Below are 17469 nucleotides of genomic sequence, written 5' to 3' on the forward strand. Positions count from 1 at the left end.
TAACTGCTAGACAAAAATAGGTAATTTGACTAAACTACCCCTAATTAAATAGACATTGGGATTTAATCATATAATACTTAATAGGGGCAAATATGAAAAAACAAGATTAATTCTTTCTTGATTTGCTAAGTGGACTCTTTTTTTGATCTAAGAAAAAAAGGCTAAGTGGACTCTTTTTTTGATCTGGAGGGAGTAACATTTTAATGTATCACCCCTGATTATTACTAAATCATCTAATGATTGAAATCAATAAAACTTACTTTAAATATTGTGCGGACATTAAGAATTCCTTGAAATTTTCAATCCAATAATTAATAATAAGGGCAAAATATATGAAATTGTAAATTAACTTTTGATTTTTCAAACTGGACAGGTAAACAACAACAACAACAACAACAATAACATACTCAGTATATTCCCACATGGTGAGGGTAAAGTGTATGTAGACCTTACCCCTATCTTGGGAGGTAGAAAGGTTGTTTTCGATAGACCGTCGGCTCAAGAAAAACTGGACAGGTAAACATGAACAACTATACATGACATTATGCCTAAAATAGAGGAGTCAAATATATCCATCTCATTTATTCCTTTCCTGGAAACGTTGATTAATTAATTGGCCAAATTAACTTTCTTTGAAACCAACTTAGTACTATCATTATATAAGTTTCGAAGTATTTATCATATTATCTATCAAATGCATCAGCAAATTGAGATTTATATTTTCTGGTTTTGAACAGTGATATTATATTTTGGGATACACAAACACACATTCATAAAAATAACAATTGCATTGATATGCCGTTTTACGGCTGAGAAATGATTGTAGCAACGGTCATGGATGTAATGGGTGTCTTGATTGTCGCAAATTTATGTATTATGTACTTAACATTTCGCAGTGGGGAATTGTACTTTTGGATGAAATGAATACTATAGATGTGTTTTTACTAACTTACTCTTAATAAATATCTTGAAAAAGATGAAATTCTTTAGTAGTTTCTTAGTTATATAAAATTTATATGAAACTCTCTTGATTCAAATAAGGGTAAAACGGAAAGAACCTCACTAATATCTTAACCTTCTTGATTGCGGAAAACATCACTTATTTTGAAATAAAATGAAGAGATTAAAACCCTACTTATTTTGAAATGAAGGGAGTGTATCACAACGCTAATTATTCGTATAAACAATGGAACATATAAAGCTAGCTATTCATTTCTTTACGAGAAGAAAAATAAACCTTTTAACGGTACAACAATGCCATCTCAGTTGTAAAGCGTTAGCGTTACATGTGTTCAAATTACAATTCTTGATTTTCCTATGTTGAAATTAAAGCCACTACTTTTTCTTTCTTCTATCAAAGTTTTAGTCTTTGTGATGATCATTTATATGTTTGGTCTAAAGTTGAAACGGAAAAACGTTACAAAAGGATACATAGTTTGAGATAATGATTGGGAACTTTGATGGAAACTTGCTTGATTATTCACTTCTGCAAGGGTTTAAGCTTAATTCGGCACTCTGATTACTAATACTACTATATATAGGCTTTATCGTATAAAGCAATCAATAGTATAAGTGACTTGGCATCTCTTTTTGGTCAAGCAATATATTTTTTTTTCTTTTTTTCATTTTGTCTTTCATTTATTTTAGATTAAATTCCACCTTCATAACTCACACCTCTTTATTTTCATAACCAATACTTTAATAATCTCCATAACTCTCGTGCCTTTAATATTCATAACCCCCAAATGTTTAAGTTTTTGACAGTTTATTGTATTCCTCCATATATACCTATATATACGTTTATATATTCAAGCAGAGAGGGTTAAGCAAAGCACGAGGAGGTTCGGAAGGAGGGGCAACAGGAGCAACGATTCTTTCAAAATACAGTTGTAGACACGTAATTTTTTACTCCTTCCGAAATTTTTTCACCATTTTAATGTTTAAACATTTTTCTACCCTTTGTTTGTCGTTTCGACTTTTATTTCATTTTTGGTAGGCTTTATTCAAAAAATTGGGAAGTCACAAAAGAGTCAATATTTTTGGATGAAAGTTTTATAAGTCTTAAATTACTATGACAATACTCAATAGTATTACGTAGTTAGTATATTAGTTTCTTTATCATTTTTAGTTTAGTTCAATATTTTGGGGGTTTTGCCTTGTAGCATAATTATCTACCATATTTAGTAGGTCCATTTGATAGATAATTCAAGATATATCTCGTTACTTTTTGTCCTTTTCCCTAACCAACACAGACATGACACATGACACCACTCTCATTTTTGACACCTACCCAATTTATGCATGCACATTACACGGATAAGGAGGAAAAGGGAATATTTTGGGGGATTTTCTTTTGTTCTTGGAAAAAGGAAGTTATACGAAGAGCACACCTAAGCACGGAGGAGAATTTTTTCCCTTTCATTTTGGACTCTTCTACACAAAAGCCTATCAAGAGAACCTATACCCAGCACACTATATACACCTACAGAACCCTACAGAGAAAAGAAAAAAGAAAAAAAAAAAAAAAAACCTACTGCCCCATATAAAAAAATGACTCAAATATTTTCATAGTTTTAGGCTATACTAAGTTGAAAACGCCCCTTTTCTATTTCTTTACTGGAGTTGAAGAAAACAAGTTTCGAATCTGAGGTCACCAGCGAGGTTTTATTCCAAGTTTCGTTACCTCCGTGTTTTAATGTCATTTCTCTCACAAGAGAGTTATGCTCTTCCAGTAGGGCTTTTAGCCTGAGCTCTGATTTCTTGAGAGGATGTCTGTTGGAAGTTTTTTTCATACCCTATTAAGGAGTTTCTGACGCTCATGTATAAATTTTTCTTCTTTCTTTATTTCAGAGAAAAGTTGGTGTAGTCTGAATTCTCCAGCCATTCTTTGTTTAGAAATCTCTTTTGAGTGTAAGAATTGATTTATTATTGAAAAAAGAGTTTTTTGGTAAATGGCAGTTTTTATTAAAATAATCGTCCGAACTGCACCATTGACACCCGTAGTTATAGATTATAATTCAGAGATTTTGGTTGAAAAATTGTCAGAAAAAAAGGAACTATAAAAGGAAAAAATTGTGAAATTGAAGTTCAAATATATTCATCCTTCAGTTTTCTTTTACGTCACTGCATTCAAAGTCTTTGGGCCTTTCAACCATATGACAACTTTTCCGATACATAAATAATATTTTCTTTGGAATGCCCAAAGACTTTGAATGCAAAAACATAAAAGGTAACTGAAGGAGTGAATATATTTGAACTTCAATTTCACTTTTTTTTTTTTTTTCCTTTTAACGTTCTCTTTTATGACAACTTTTCAATCACATGGCAAAATCTTATTAACTGTAATTAGGAGTGTCACGGGTATGGTTTGGATGGTTAGTTTATCAAAAACTGCCATTTACCAGAAAACCCTTTCTTCGATAATAAATCAATCCTTACACTCAAAGAGATTTCTAAAACAAACAATGGCTGGAGAATTCACACTACACCAACATTTCTCTGAATTGAGAAAGAAGAAAAAATTATACAAGGAACTCCTTATAAGGTTCTGGAAAAAACTTCCAACAGACACTCCACTCAGGGAAGCAGTGCTCAGGCTCAAAGCCCAACGGGAAGAGCAGAACTCTCTTGTGAGAGAAATGACATCAAAACACTGAGGTAACGGAAGTGAAGGCAACTTGACAGGAGGAATAATAAGAGGAGCACAGGGAGAATAAGTGAAATTAATAACTTCAACTACATATATATATAAAGCAGGCCGGTAACATGTTACGACGTGTTAATATATACTGATATATATAGTATAAAAAGTATTACACGGTAAGTGTATATAAGCTTTATGTTTTCTCTAAAAGATCAATAACAACTAAAAATTTTCATCTTAAGAAAGGAAAATTTATATCATACAAACTTATTAAGCACTTATCACAAAGAGTTTTACTACTATCTTTAACCATTATATAAAATTGAAAGAAGCATCTCAGCGAGTTCTGCAAATAAATAATATTTCAATCATAGTGGATCTTCTATTGTGATGCTAATTAGTAAGACCAGTGAATTTTGAAGTCTGGATGCTTAAAGCGAAAAAAAAAAAACAATTTGAGAAATATGAAAAAACATGTACTGTAAGATGAATTTTATAGGTGAAGTTAAAATAACACGGAGTATTAATTTAGATAGTCTCTTTTAAACACGAGAACTTATTTTTACTACTAATAGTAAGGACGGAGAGACGCCAATACGCCATGAGCTAGCCTTGATCACACTATCCTTATTTAAATTAGATATATTTGACCATTCAATGGTTGAAATTTTTATACAATCCATAGTTTTTTTATGTCATGCTTATTTCAAGGTGACTATATCTAGTTTCACTACTAGAAAACATGGAATTAGTTACGGAATTTGTCTGTAATAGCTAGCTAATCCGTCGTTAAATAACTCCTAGCTAATTGATTTTTTTTTTTTTTTTTTTATATCCGTCGCTAATCCGCTGCTAAATGAAATTAGCATAGAATTTTTTATGTTTAGCTACAGAATTTTGTTCGTCGCTAATTTCTTATTTTCTAGTAGTGTTTGAAAGCTAATTTTACTTTAAAAAATGTCTGAATATCTTACTAAATAGGCGTTTGGCTATAGATTTCAAATATTTTTCACCTTATTTGGATTTTATGGAGTTGGAGTTGAAGATGGAGTTGTATTTTTTATGGCCAAACGGGTCCTAGTCTTCATATATGGAGTCGGTTGCATTTTGCACCCTTAATGTGTGCTCCCTTTAGCAGCTTGCACCCCATTCTATTTTTTTTTATGACTTGCACCCTAACCTTTTCAACTTCTTGCAAAACAATAAAACTACTCTTTTTCTTAAAAACTCACGGGGCAGAATCGGAAATACAAATAATATATCATATTTTTCTTAAATTTATTTATTTTAATGTAGGAGGCTAGAGTAACCGAAACGTTCCGCCATCAACCCTTACATTGTGAAATTAGGTTAACATCTCCAAGCTTAAAAATCATAAAGCGGCGGCTCATATTTTATTAGATTAATTGCTACACGGTAAATCATTAACGGATATGAATAAGGAGAAACAGTTTAATCTAATTCAGTTTGATCCTATACAATTCCAAAGGTAAAAGAAAAGGATCTAGTGCTCAGACATTCATCGGGAAGCAAAGTACTATCAACTGATTCAAGTCTCAACCAGCACAAATTAATTAACATGTTGAAGTAAGGTGAACTGCATCTTCGATTCACATACCCAAAAAAAAAAAAAAAAGGGGGGGGGGGGGGGGGAGAAACCACAACACACGGTACGACAAGAGCGAGAAATTGAAGATAAAAAGAAAGAATACGCAAAGATAAATATCTCACAAGCACGAGCAATTACATTTGTTACTTCGACCAATATCTTATTACATCTTCATCTACCTTCATCATTTTCTTGGTTCTTGCTAATGGCCAACAGATTACATCTTCATCTTGTTCATTCTTGGTGTAAATTTAGAAATAAATCTTGGCTATGATTTTAGCTGAGATTCGTCGGACTTGGAGCAGAGGCTAAAGTCCATTCCATGAGCTCTTCGATGTTCTCTAGGTGAAAAAGAAAGGAAGTACTGGTGTTGAAAGAGTTTTTTTTTTTCGAAAGTAACGTTTTTTTAATTTTGATGTCATTTCTTTAGTTTTTAAATTTGTATTTCCAATTCTGCCCTCGTGATTTTTTTTTAAAAAAGAGTAGTTTTATTATTTTGCAAGAAGTTGAAGAGGTTAGGGTGCAAGTCATAAAAAAAAATAGTATAGGGTGCAAGTTGCAAAAGGAAGCACACATTAAGGGTGCAAAATGCAACGGACCCTCATATATGAATACTATAACAAGAATTACGCGTCTACGCCTCAATTCTGAGTTAGTTAGAGTTCAATACATGAATTATGACCGTCCACATCTTTCCATGTAAGTTCATCCCAATCCAAACCTCATACAATGTCTTTGATCCACTCAAAGTCTCAAACACATTGTTAAAGATTTATCGTAAAGTGACAGTTTTACAGTAGTAAACAATTTAGTGCAACTCTTCCTTTATGATAATGTATTTGTTCTGTTTTCGTGTCAAAAATATTAAATATCTATTGTAATTGAGATAAGGGTGGTATTTTTGTTATCTAGCTTATTGTAACTACGATATCATACGTCGTCTAATGCAGCAGCAAGCTAGCTATAGTACGTACTACGTAGTAGCTGTTTCACACTAGTCATTTTAGTTGAATATTTCAACTCAGAATTTATTGTGAAGTGTCATAAGCTAGCTAGAAAGTATCAATTGGAGTATTATTTATGATGTTTTAATAAAGAGTTTTTCCTCAGCTTATGTTTAATTGCATCTGCAGGGAACATGGTAGAATTCAAATATATTGAAGTACGACATTTTCTTCCTTGAAGGAGTGAAAAAAATTGGTATTTAAAGGGGCAATAGCATGCCTCATTTCTTCACAAACATTAAATTCCATTCAGACTAGAAAAAAATAATTAATTTTCATTATGGCTCTTCCTTTATTACTCTCCATATTTGTATCTCTCATATTTTTATGTTACAAACTCTACCACCGGCTCACGGCCAAGCTGCCGCCGGGACCTTGGCCGTGGCCAGTCATTGGAAACATTTTCGACATAACGCCGGTGAGGTTCCGGTGTTTTGCTGAATGGGCCCAAATTTATGGGCCCATCTTCTCTTTTTATGTTGGGTCAAAGCTAAATGTGGTGATGAATAATGCGGAACTTGCAAGAGAAGTTCTAAAAGATAATGACCAAAATTTGGCCAACAGGTTTAGAACAAAACCTCTTGATATAATGAGTAAAAATGGGATGGATTTGATTTGGGCTGATTATGGGCCTCATTATGTGAAAGTAAGGAAGCTTTGTAATCTTGAGCTTTTTAATCCAAAGAGACTTGAAGCTCTTAGGCCCATTAGAGAAGAAGAAGTTATTGCCATGGTTGAGAACATTTTCAGAGACTCTAATAAGCATGGTAAGTTTGCTTCAACTTTTAGTCTTTACTTTTTTTATTTTATGGTAAAAGACACTTTGATAAATAGTTAGTGATAGTATTGGTAGAAAATTTATACACCTTTTAGGTGGGTGTAGGTAGCAAACTCACGAAGATGTGAGTCTAGGTGTGTTTTTGACCATTATCTCTTTAGGGTTAATGGTCAAAAACACACATGCATTGAGCTCATTGTATTTTTAGAATTATTACTAGTTCGACCTGAACTATCAGGTATGCGTGTTTCCTAGAGTTTAGGTATCTTTACCCAAATAGTCAATCAGATTTAATATTTACTTTTTATAGCAAGTATACATAAATTTTATACTGATTATACATGGTTATGCACATATTTTACAAGGATTACAATTATATTATACATCCGCCAACTATTTTTTGTTTAAGCGGTTGAGCGGTGGTTATGTGGCTTAATTTTTGTATATGTCTGCAGGCAATGTTAGTAAAATCTTGATGCTAAGGAGCTACTTGGTATCAGTAGCATTCAACAACATAACAAGGCTAACATTTGGTAAGAGATTTATGAACTCACAAGGTGAAGTTGATGAACAAGGTGAAGAGCTCAAAGCCCTTGTCACAAATGGGATTAAAATTGGAGGAAAACTAAATTTAGGTGAATTTGTACCATGGCTACGTTGGTTCTTTAAAGATGATAATAATGCTCTTCAGACACAAGACAGGCGTTTGAATAAATTTACAAGAATTATGTTGGAAGAATATACACTTGCTAGGACAAAAACTGCTGAAACCAAACAACACTTTCTTGATGATTTATTTACTCTTCAGAATGAGTATGATCTTAGTGATGACACTGTTATTGACATTCTTTGGGTGCGTATACTAATCTTTTTTAACATATTGGAGTTTAATAGAGTTTAACTTTTTTATATACTGACAACATAAAAAGATATTTGTGCTAGATAATGTAACTATAAGTAATTGTACATAATAAGTGGAATTAGTAACTTCAACTATATGTAAGGTAGGTAATCTGGTATGACATGTTAATATATAATGATATATATAGTAAAAAAGTTTTTACACAGTAAGTGTATATAAGCTAAGTCTATGTTAATATATCAGTAAGGTCTATTTGATATCAAAGATGGATCAAGAATTTGAATTTTATGGGTTCTAGTTCGAGATTCTACCTTTAACTCATCTTAGCATGGACACAACAGAATTTTTTGCATTATTAACAAAGTTCCCTTAGTTTGAAGTCAAATTTCTATCCTTCATGTAAATGTATGTATATGCTATATATAAGAGAAGAGAAAGTGAAGTTTTATTGTTTCCGCATAGATTTCAATTTTCTATAAAAATATAAAGAAATTTACAATTTCAAGTCTTTGTATTGGCATTGCAAAATCATATCAATAATTCTTGCCAATTATATTTGTGTAGGATATGGTAGCAGCAGGGATGGACACAATAGCCATTACTGTTGAATGGGCTATGGCAGAGCTGGTAAAAAATCCAAGAGTTCAAGAAAAGGCCCAAGAAGAGCTAGACCGGGTTGTCGGGTCAGACCGCACTGTAAACGAATCGGATATCCTCAAACTCTCTTATCTACAACATGTCGTCAAAGAATCATTAAGGTTGCACCCTCCAACTCCCCTAATGTTGCCTCATATGGCAGGTAAGTTTAGAGATGGATTCAAGATTTTAATATAATGAGATTTTTGTTTCTAAACACATTACACTTTTGAACTTATGGATTCAAAATGTAATATTTTCTGAAACTCTAGGTCTAATTTATGCATATGTCCCCTTTTTAGGTCCTCGTAGATTTTGTCGAAATTTTAAAAGTTATTCTAACATACAACCTTGTAAAATATTACCCAACGTTTGACTCGAATCTAATGTTTACTCATATATTTTCACTCTTATAGATAAAAATATTAGAATATCGTCCAATGTTTGTCATCCCTTACAAAATTTTAGACTGTAACTTTAATGTTTTCTCATAAGATTTTTAGTTCGGTCAAAAAGGATCTTAAATGACCTAATAATATTACTTAAGACTTTATATTACAAAACATAAGGATACTTTTCCTTATTTACAAAACATACAAACAAAATTACAAAGTATACTAGATTTTGGTTTAATGGAATCCCACGATTTTAGGCTTTTTGAAAGGAAAAGAATTGATTTTAAATGTGGGCTTAATTTTAGGATAGACCAATCAACTTCTTCTACTTTTTAAAAAGATTTCTCTCTCTCTCTCCCCCTCTCCCTCTCCTTCTATGATAGACACCATTTCCAGACCTAAAATTCATCTTCTCTCCTAGAATAAATTTTCAAACCAATATTACAAAGTATTTTTTATTACTGACCTGTGTATTAATTGTATATAAAAATTGATTTATTTGTGGTCATTGTGTGTTTGAAATCTTTATATATTACATAAACTGTAGTTTTCAAAAAATGTTGAAAACTAATATATGTATGAAATGTGTATGAAATTTGCTATATATCATTTAGATGTATGCGGTACAATGTGTATGAAATGCAAATAAATTCTATATGAATTAGTGAATGAAATGTGTATGGAATCTGGTTTGTATCAATCAGAACACTTATTATACATATATACTTTCTCATAATCTATACATACTTTGATAAGATTTTATACAATTTATATGTACTTTATCATAATCAAAATATACATACAACTTTTACACATATTTCATACATAAAAATTATAACGAATTTATACAGTTATACATATTGCATACAAAAATTTATACATATTTATTTTCTGGTGTATGAACTTTGTATGGGATCTGGTTTGTATCAATTACAAATTTATTATACATATTTTCTCAAAATTTATACATACTTTGATTATATTTTTTACAATTTAAATTTACTTTATCATAATCAAAATACACATATGATTTTTATACATGTTTCATCTATAAAAATTATAACGAATTTATACAGTTATACATATGGCATACAAAAATTATACATATATGTTTTTTGGTGTATGAACTTTGTACATAAAAATTACCGATTAGAATAGACTTTTTGTGTAAAAGTTGGAAAAAATTAGGGAACAATATCTCTTAATTTTGAATGGGGAGAGAAAAGTGGATGAAATTAAAAAACAAAAGTTGGAGAAAATCAGGGAACAATATCTCTTAATTTTGAATGAAGAGAGAAAAGTGGATAAAATAAGGAAAACAGTTAATTTAATGTGTTTTATTTACTTCTTTTTAATTTACCTAATTCGTATAGATTTTGTAACAAATCTATTGATATATTTTGTAAACTGAAAAGTATCGTTATGTTTTATAAATATACCCACTCACTATGTACATATATATTTTTTGCCCTTCGGTTAAACTCGTTGCTTACATGCTCCATCCGTCATTGCAGGTAACAATGCCAAGGTGGGTGGTTACAACATTCCAAAAGGTTCAATTGTACATGTTAATGTATGGGCCTTAGGTCGTGATCCAAGAATATGGAAAGACCCTTTACAATTTTGGCCAGAAAGATTTATGAAAGAGGATGTTGACATAAAGGGACATGACTATAGGTTATTACCATTTGGTTCTGGTAGACGTGTATGTCCAGGAGCCAACCTTGCAATTAATCTGGTCACATCTATGTTAGCTCATTTGTTGCACCATTTTGTTTGGTCATTACCTCAAGGTGTTGAGATTGAAGAAGTTGATATGATGGAGAGTCCTGGCACGGTCACTTATATGCAAACTCCATTACACATTGTTCCTACTCCTAGATTGCCTCTAAACTTGTACGCACATGTCATATGAACGGGACCGTCAGAGTCGAACTCACACCATAGAACCACTAGATATAAGTCACAATATTGTAGTATGTAACGTCTTTTATTTTGCTTGTACTTTTTATTTTTAGCTAATTAGTTGCTTTATTTTCAAGTCTGATGAAGTTTTAACATCTTTTCCTAGAATAAAATGTATCTATTAGCTTTATTTACCCTTAGGCTAATATTAACTTCTCCTTGCTATTGTAATATAATGTTATTCATCCCTTTGATTTCATAACAGCCAGACTAATAAATTAAGGATCAATATCTTTAATTTTTTCGTGAAGAAGGTCTGAATTTCAGAACTTCATTCATATAATGATATAATTACTGAAGTTTGGCTTTGTCAAGTCGTACTTCAAACACCGCATAAACTAATTCTAAAATGAATACACTTACAATTTCTTATGCATTGCGGATAGAAGTTAGATGATGGTCCCCAAATTAGGTACCTATGCACTTCACCCTTGTTATTCACATTGAACCCGATTAACATTACTTCAATTGCAATATGCTTGGTGCAAAGATTATTACACATAAATTAAAAACGGAATCTAATAGTTGACATTTAAAGTTAGTACGAATCCAATGCAAAAACCAAAGAAGGCAGAAACAGTAACAATTCAAAATCATCGTTGTCTTTTACCCCAAATATAACTACCCAGCCCTAATCAACTGCTTAAATCAATTAATCCTATATTTAAACTGCTAATTAAGAAAACACACTCCAATCAATCGAAAGGTTAATGCCCCCGAAGCATTCAAGCTCTTTCCAATCTCAAAAGAGACAAAAGCATCAATACAAAGACAAGCATACTCCACTTGATCCATAACAAGTGTTACTCCCTCCGTTTCTAAATAAATGGAGTTTAGGCTTATCATTTTGTTTCAAAATAAGTGGTGCATTAGGATTATAAGAAAAAATTGCTCTTGTTCTTCCGAATTTACCCTCATTTACATAATTAAGAATAATCAAGTAGTAATTTTTTTTCTAGGCATTTAATTATGGTAAGTTAGTAAAAACATTTCTAATTTTCTAGGAGGAAGCAATTTTTTAAGGGGTGTGCATAAGCAAAAAAAAATCACTTATTATGAAATAGAGGGAGAATAAAATAAGTTGAATAAATATTTCATGCACATACCATATGTTTAAATATACCATGTATTAAAGCTGGTATTTTCTCTGCATATTCAATAATTTTACAAATTATGGTATAAAATTTTATACCATAGATATACCATATATTTAAACAGGTTACAAGAGTGTTATAAAAATATTATATAACGAATTTTAAGTTATGGATGGGATGTAGTTGTCATGGTAAGAAGAAAAAAAATGAGCAGAAATATAGAAGGGAAATCGTTTGGGATTATTCCTTCCATATATTAGACTCTGTTATGGTAAGTTAATATTTTGATGTCATAGAACGTTAATTTATTAACACTGCTACACTTATGTAATGATTCTTTAAATAGTGGTTAGTTATGTTTTTTTCCCCATTCTAAACCCAAGAACTACAAAGTCCAATCACTTTCCTTCACTGTCTGAAAAATTCTTTGCATGCACTGTCAGAAATAAAATTTATACATGTTTAGGTATTTTTCTGTCTTTTTACTTCATTTTCTGCTACTTCCTTTGTGTATTAGTTGCAAAATTCTTTGTTTTTGTGATTAATTGAGCAAAAACGTTAGCAATTACAGTTATGAGTTGAACTTGATCTAGGTGTTAATTGGTTTGCTTGATCATTGATTATGGAATCTTCACTTAGCTTGTTCCCTAATAATGTCATAATTAAAGTTGTTAAATTTAGTACCCGCAAGGGTGGTTGAGTTGGTTCAACGAGTGGTTTCCCACACGGGAGACCTGAGATCGATTCCCCTCAGCAACAACCATCTCAGTCTGAGCTCGTAGGTTTACATTGGGTTCCCTGGTTTACAAAAAGTGGTTCAACGAGTGATTTCCCACACGGGAGACCTGAGATCGATTCCCCTCGGCAACAACCATCTCAGTATGAGCTCGTAGGTTTACATTGGGTTCCCTAGTTTACAAAAAGTAATGTTGTTAACTTTGGTTAATCTTCGAAATGAATAGCTAGGTATCCAACTGTTTTGACTAAATTGCTAGATGTGTCATAATTAAAGTTGTTAATCTTCTGTTTGTACAAACTATGGTATCCAACTGTTTTGACTAAATTGCTAGGTGTTGTATAGGGAAATGAGTAGCAGAAGTGCAGAGTTTCCTTATCTAAGGAATTACAGGCTTGGAAAAACTCTTGGCCATGGATCCTTTGGTAAAGTCAAAATTGCTGAGCATTTGCTGACTGGGCACAAAGTGGCTATCAAAATCCTTAACCGTCGGAAAATGAAGACTCCCGACATGGAGGAAAAACGTACGTATGAATGTGAAGTTCAAAACAAGTTTATTTGAATCGCATGTGTCTTGGTTTGTTCCTTTAAGAATTTTGACCATCATCCATGGAAAATCTAAATTTACTCATTTTTTGTTCAGTGAGAAGAGAAATAAAAATAGGTAGTTTATTTGTGCATCCACATGTCACACGACTCTATGAAGTGATAGAGACACCATCAGATATATATGTTGTGATGGAGTATGTTAAGTCTGGGGAGCTCTTTGATTATATTGTACAAAAGGGCAGATTGCAGGAAGATGAAGCTCGACATCTTTTTCAGCAGGTAAGTTGATTTTTTTTTAAATCTCTGTCTTTGATAGTGCAAATAACACTTTTAACTGTGGCTTAGGTCTTACAAGATTAATCTGGTTTCTTTTTTGTCGCTCAAATCGTTATTGCTTGGTTGTTTCACTGGGGACAGATTATTGCTGGTGTGGAGTACTGCCATAGGAATAGGGTGGTTCATCGGGACCTTAAGCCTGAAAATCTGCTTTTGGATGCAAGAGGCAATGTAAAGATAGCAGATTTTGGCTTGAGCAACATTATGCGAGATGGCCATTTTCTCAAGACTGGTTGTGGAAGTCCAAATTATGCAGCTCCTGAGGTGGAAACCCGTATAGTTTGTAATCTTTAAGATGCCCGTTTCTCTTTTGAGTTTGAAGTGAAGTTCAATAGATAACATTTATATGCAGGTTGTCTCTCAGAAATTTTATGCTGGCCCGGAGGTAGATGTTTGGAGTTGTGGTGTTATCTTATATGCTCTTCTTTGTGGTAGACTTCCTTTTGACGACGAGAATATTCCTAACCTTTTCAAGAAAATAATGGTACATTCATTGATCTTGTTTTCCCTAGATTTCCAAGTTTTTACAGTTTGAGGCAGTGGTTCTTTACATGGTTGACCATGTGTCATTCAGGGTGGACTCTACACCCTTCCAACTCATCTGTCACCTTTAGCTAGGGATTTGATACCAAGGATGCTAATTGTTGACCCTATGAAGCGCATTAGCATACCTGATATTCGTCAGCACCAGTGGTTCAAAATTCATCTACCTCGGTATTTGGCGGTTCCTCCACCTGATGCTATGCAACATCTTAAAAAGGTTACTATAACATTATTTTGCTAATAACAAAGATTATCTTGTACGATTCTGAAAGGGTTCCAATTGATTTTACCCCATTTGTCGACTATTACCTTCAAATCCAACTTGATACTGGACGCTGGCTTTTGTGGTTTCTCCACTTGTTACTCTTGTATCGACGTAAAAGAATCATCAAGTATACTCAGGGGCGGAGCCACATAGGCCCGAGGGGGTTCCGAACCCCCTTTGGCGGAAAAAAACACTGTTTATACATGGTTAAAATTATTTTTTATGTATATTGTAAGCTTACTTTTTTATATTTTGAACCCCCTTAGTGAAAATCTTGGCTCTGCCACTGAGTATACTTCCAAAGAACATCAAAACACTGTTATCAATCTTCACTTTTACAAGATCAGGGAAAACTTATGTTTCTTGCTGCCATTGCAGAGGATCTCGTTTGACTGGAGATGTCAAAAACTTGTCACATCTATCCCATATATCTCGTTCCTCATGCATATTATTGTCCGTTTGTTAAATACTGTGGTATGCAATTCTATCTGTTTACTCATTCTTGCTGTAACTATAAGCTGTCTTGCTGCAGCTTGACGAGGAAATTCTCCAGCAAGTAATTAGGATGGGGTTTGATAGAGACCAGTTTCTCAAATCTTTGCAAAAGAGAACACAAGATGATGTACGTTGCTTCTTACATCATTACCTGCGACTCTGTCTCTTATCATAGCTACTTTTCTATTCTTGTGGGTTTTCTCTATTGCATATGCCTAATAGCAATAAGGTACTGGAAAAGGAAAAAATCTAGCAATCAATTGTAGATATACTTGTGCTTTACATTTCTACACTAGAAATTGAGGCTTTTCAGTGTATTTGCTGATCCTTGGGAGGAGTTATATACTTTGTGATTCAACTAAGTTTGGGGTCACATTCAATCAAATTGATTGCAAAGGGATGAAATTAAGTAAAGCTTTAATGACTTCCGCTTGCTTTATACCTTGTCTGTCTCAGGCTACTGTTGCATACTATCTGCTGTACGACAACCGTTCCATGGCTTCCAGTGGCTATCTAGGAGATGAGTTTCAGGAATCTGTGGTATGCCCTCTTCTTTTTACTTCATTATCTCTCATAGCATAATTTTTTTGGGCTTGCATTTACTAACCATTCAGTCAAAAAGAATATGTGAGCTGAAGAACCGCTCATGCTGTTGTGTGATTGTCACGAATCAGATAGGAAAATTATAATTTGTGAAATCCCATCACAACGAACATACTCCAACTAACCTATTTGTTCACTCCTTATCAAAGAAAAATGAACGTACTCCAACTACAGACATGCTACTCTTTTTGCACAAATAAGGAAGAAGAGATGCTACTATGTTATGCAGTTCACCAACTATATTCTAACTGGAATTCACCTTGTCATTTCTTTATTACCTATGAACTTCTTACTGATAGTATCAGAATCTAAAGTTAACCTTTTTCCAACCTCTTTTGTGTTTGGGGTTTGGTAAGAGGTAGCAGTTTCCCTGATATCTGCCTGATTGAATCCGTTGGCTTTCTATAATGTGAAAGTAAAAAACTGCAACGCATGTCGAGAGTCATATAGTCTATATGACTAATTTCAAGACACACTGCTATGGTTCATATTTCCACCCTTACTACAAGTTTGATAACACTGGTAGTTGGGCTCTGGCTTTAAACAATAGTATTACTTTTGTAACTTCCGTACCCTATTCCCTTGGTTTAGAGCTATGCTTCTTCAAATGTCAGATAACTATTTACGATAGTCTTAAGTATTCCACACTCATTAGGTGGTCCTTGTAATTTACTTTTCTGTGTTTCTTCAGGATGTTTATTCCCCAGGATTGTTTCCAAATCTTGATCTACAGCTGTCTACTGGGAACGGAATTTCTCAAGAAGCGAGTTTGAGACACCCGAAAAAATGGCTAGTTGGACTTCAGGTTAGTTTTATTGCAGTATATGTGGTGGAAATATTGTGTGAATTTCCTCATTTCATTGTTGATTACTTTTTTCAGTCTCCAGCAAATCCAAGGGAGATCATGAATCAGGTTCTTGGGACTCTGCAAGCACTAAATGTTAGATGGAAAAAAATTGGGCACTATAACATGAAGTGTTTATGGTATCATAATCTTGGTCTTCATAGCTTGGCCATCAATCATCTGAATGATGACTTTATTAGCAATGCAAGTGCCATAAGTACACATCTACAGCCACAACCTGCTGTGAAGTTTGAAATACAGGTACGATTTTCTTTTTTCATCATCTTTTGCCCTCAACGTAGTGGTTATTTGATAAATTTGATAACTGTTGCTTGATTTTGGACAACAATTTTGGCTTCTGGTATTCAATTTTATCGATGGTTGAACTTGCATTCACAAAAAATACCTAATGTGGATTTGCATAAATACTGTTACAGCTCTACAAAACTGAGGACAAAAAATACGTGCTTGATCTCCAGAGAATTAGCGGTCCACAGATGCTCTTCCTGGATTTCTGTGCTGTTTTCATTGCTCAGCTACAATGATTCAAAAGAAAGAGGACGTCTCAGCAATTGTGTATTTTGTAACAACGGGAAACTTTGTTGTACATATCATTGTTAATGGGTTTCTAGTGTTCCTTTCCGATACTTACAATTGTGTGTTCATGTTTCTACAGTTCGGGCTTTTGATAGATCCTTGGATTTGTCACTTATGCAAGTGTCCCCCTTTTTTAGGTCCCATTTAGATTTTGTCTCTGTTTCTAAAAGTTGCACAAATATAATCTTCGAAAATCCGAATAACATTGATCTAATGTCTGTCATACTTTATCGTCTAACGTTTGTCATACTTTATAAAATTTTAGACCGTTGTTTATAGTTTTCTCGAAAGAGTTTCAGTTTGGTTAAAAAGAATCTTTAAACCGTGATCTAAAATATTCAATAAGTTTAGAAGATATAAAAGGAGGATCATTTACTAAACAATTGTCCCCAAAAAGTTAAAATTTGTAAAAAAATTCTCCAAACTATAGTGCTAAACAAATATCCCAAAAAGGGAAATGTTAAGAGTTTAGTGGAATCCGCTTACATGCTCCTTCCATCAATGCAAGGAACAAT

The 17469-nt window shown here is 33.0% G+C and overlaps 2 protein-coding genes across 3 annotated transcripts; both read left to right on the forward strand.

Moving 5' to 3' along the window:
- The first annotated feature begins 6364 nt into the window (after positions 1 to 6364).
- LOC132049190 (cytochrome P450 98A3-like) lies at positions 6365 to 11093 on the forward strand. Its single transcript, XM_059439890.1, has 4 exons — positions 6365 to 7023; positions 7490 to 7887; positions 8461 to 8695; positions 10442 to 11093. Exons 1-4 carry the CDS (start codon positions 6537 to 6539, stop codon positions 10840 to 10842), a joined length of 1521 nt encoding a protein of 506 aa, XP_059295873.1. The 5' UTR covers positions 6365 to 6536; the 3' UTR covers positions 10843 to 11093.
- Positions 11094 to 12155: 1062 nt separating this feature from the next.
- LOC132049191 (SNF1-related protein kinase catalytic subunit alpha KIN10-like) lies at positions 12156 to 17118 on the forward strand. 2 transcript variants are annotated; one of them, XM_059439893.1, is made up of 11 exons: positions 12156 to 12257; positions 13068 to 13246; positions 13366 to 13550; positions 13689 to 13871; positions 13960 to 14091; positions 14182 to 14367; positions 14948 to 15037; positions 15367 to 15450; positions 16205 to 16318; positions 16394 to 16618; positions 16795 to 17117. In XM_059439893.1, exons 2-11 carry the CDS (start codon positions 13072 to 13074, stop codon positions 16900 to 16902), a joined length of 1482 nt encoding a protein of 493 aa, XP_059295876.1. In that variant the 5' UTR covers positions 12156 to 12257; positions 13068 to 13071; the 3' UTR covers positions 16903 to 17117. The 2 variants fall into 2 exon arrangements, with proteins under 2 accessions (XP_059295876.1, XP_059295875.1); XM_059439892.1 differs by lacking the exon at positions 12156 to 12257 and adding an exon at positions 12348 to 12452 and having other exon boundaries at positions 16795 to 17118.
- The last annotated feature ends 351 nt before the right edge of the window (positions 17119 to 17469 follow it).

The sequence above is a fragment of the Lycium ferocissimum genome, chromosome 3 (assembly GCF_029784015.1).
Source record: "Lycium ferocissimum isolate CSIRO_LF1 chromosome 3, AGI_CSIRO_Lferr_CH_V1, whole genome shotgun sequence".
NCBI classification, from domain to species: Eukaryota; Viridiplantae; Streptophyta; class Magnoliopsida; order Solanales; family Solanaceae; genus Lycium; species Lycium ferocissimum.

What these genes read in the sequence shown, in the direction of transcription:
- LOC132049190 (XM_059439890.1), top strand. Translation starts at nt 6,537, where the DNA reads ATGGCTCTTCCTTTATTACTCTCCATATTTGTATCTCTCATATTTTTA. An exon ending in CAGAGACTCTAATAAGCATG is followed by an intron (nt 7,024 to 7,489) that starts GTAAGTTTGCTT and finishes ATATGTCTGCAG; the next exon opens with GCAATGTTAGTAAAATCTTG. An exon ending in AATGTTGCCTCATATGGCAG is followed by an intron (nt 8,696 to 10,441) that starts GTAAGTTTAGAG and finishes CCGTCATTGCAG; the next exon opens with GTAACAATGCCAAGGTGGGT.
- LOC132049191 (XM_059439892.1), top strand. An exon ending in ACCTTTTCAAGAAAATAATG is followed by an intron (nt 14,092 to 14,181) that starts GTACATTCATTG and finishes TGTGTCATTCAG; the next exon opens with GGTGGACTCTACACCCTTCC. An exon ending in CTGTGAAGTTTGAAATACAG is followed by an intron (nt 16,619 to 16,794) that starts GTACGATTTTCT and finishes ATACTGTTACAG; the next exon opens with CTCTACAAAACTGAGGACAA.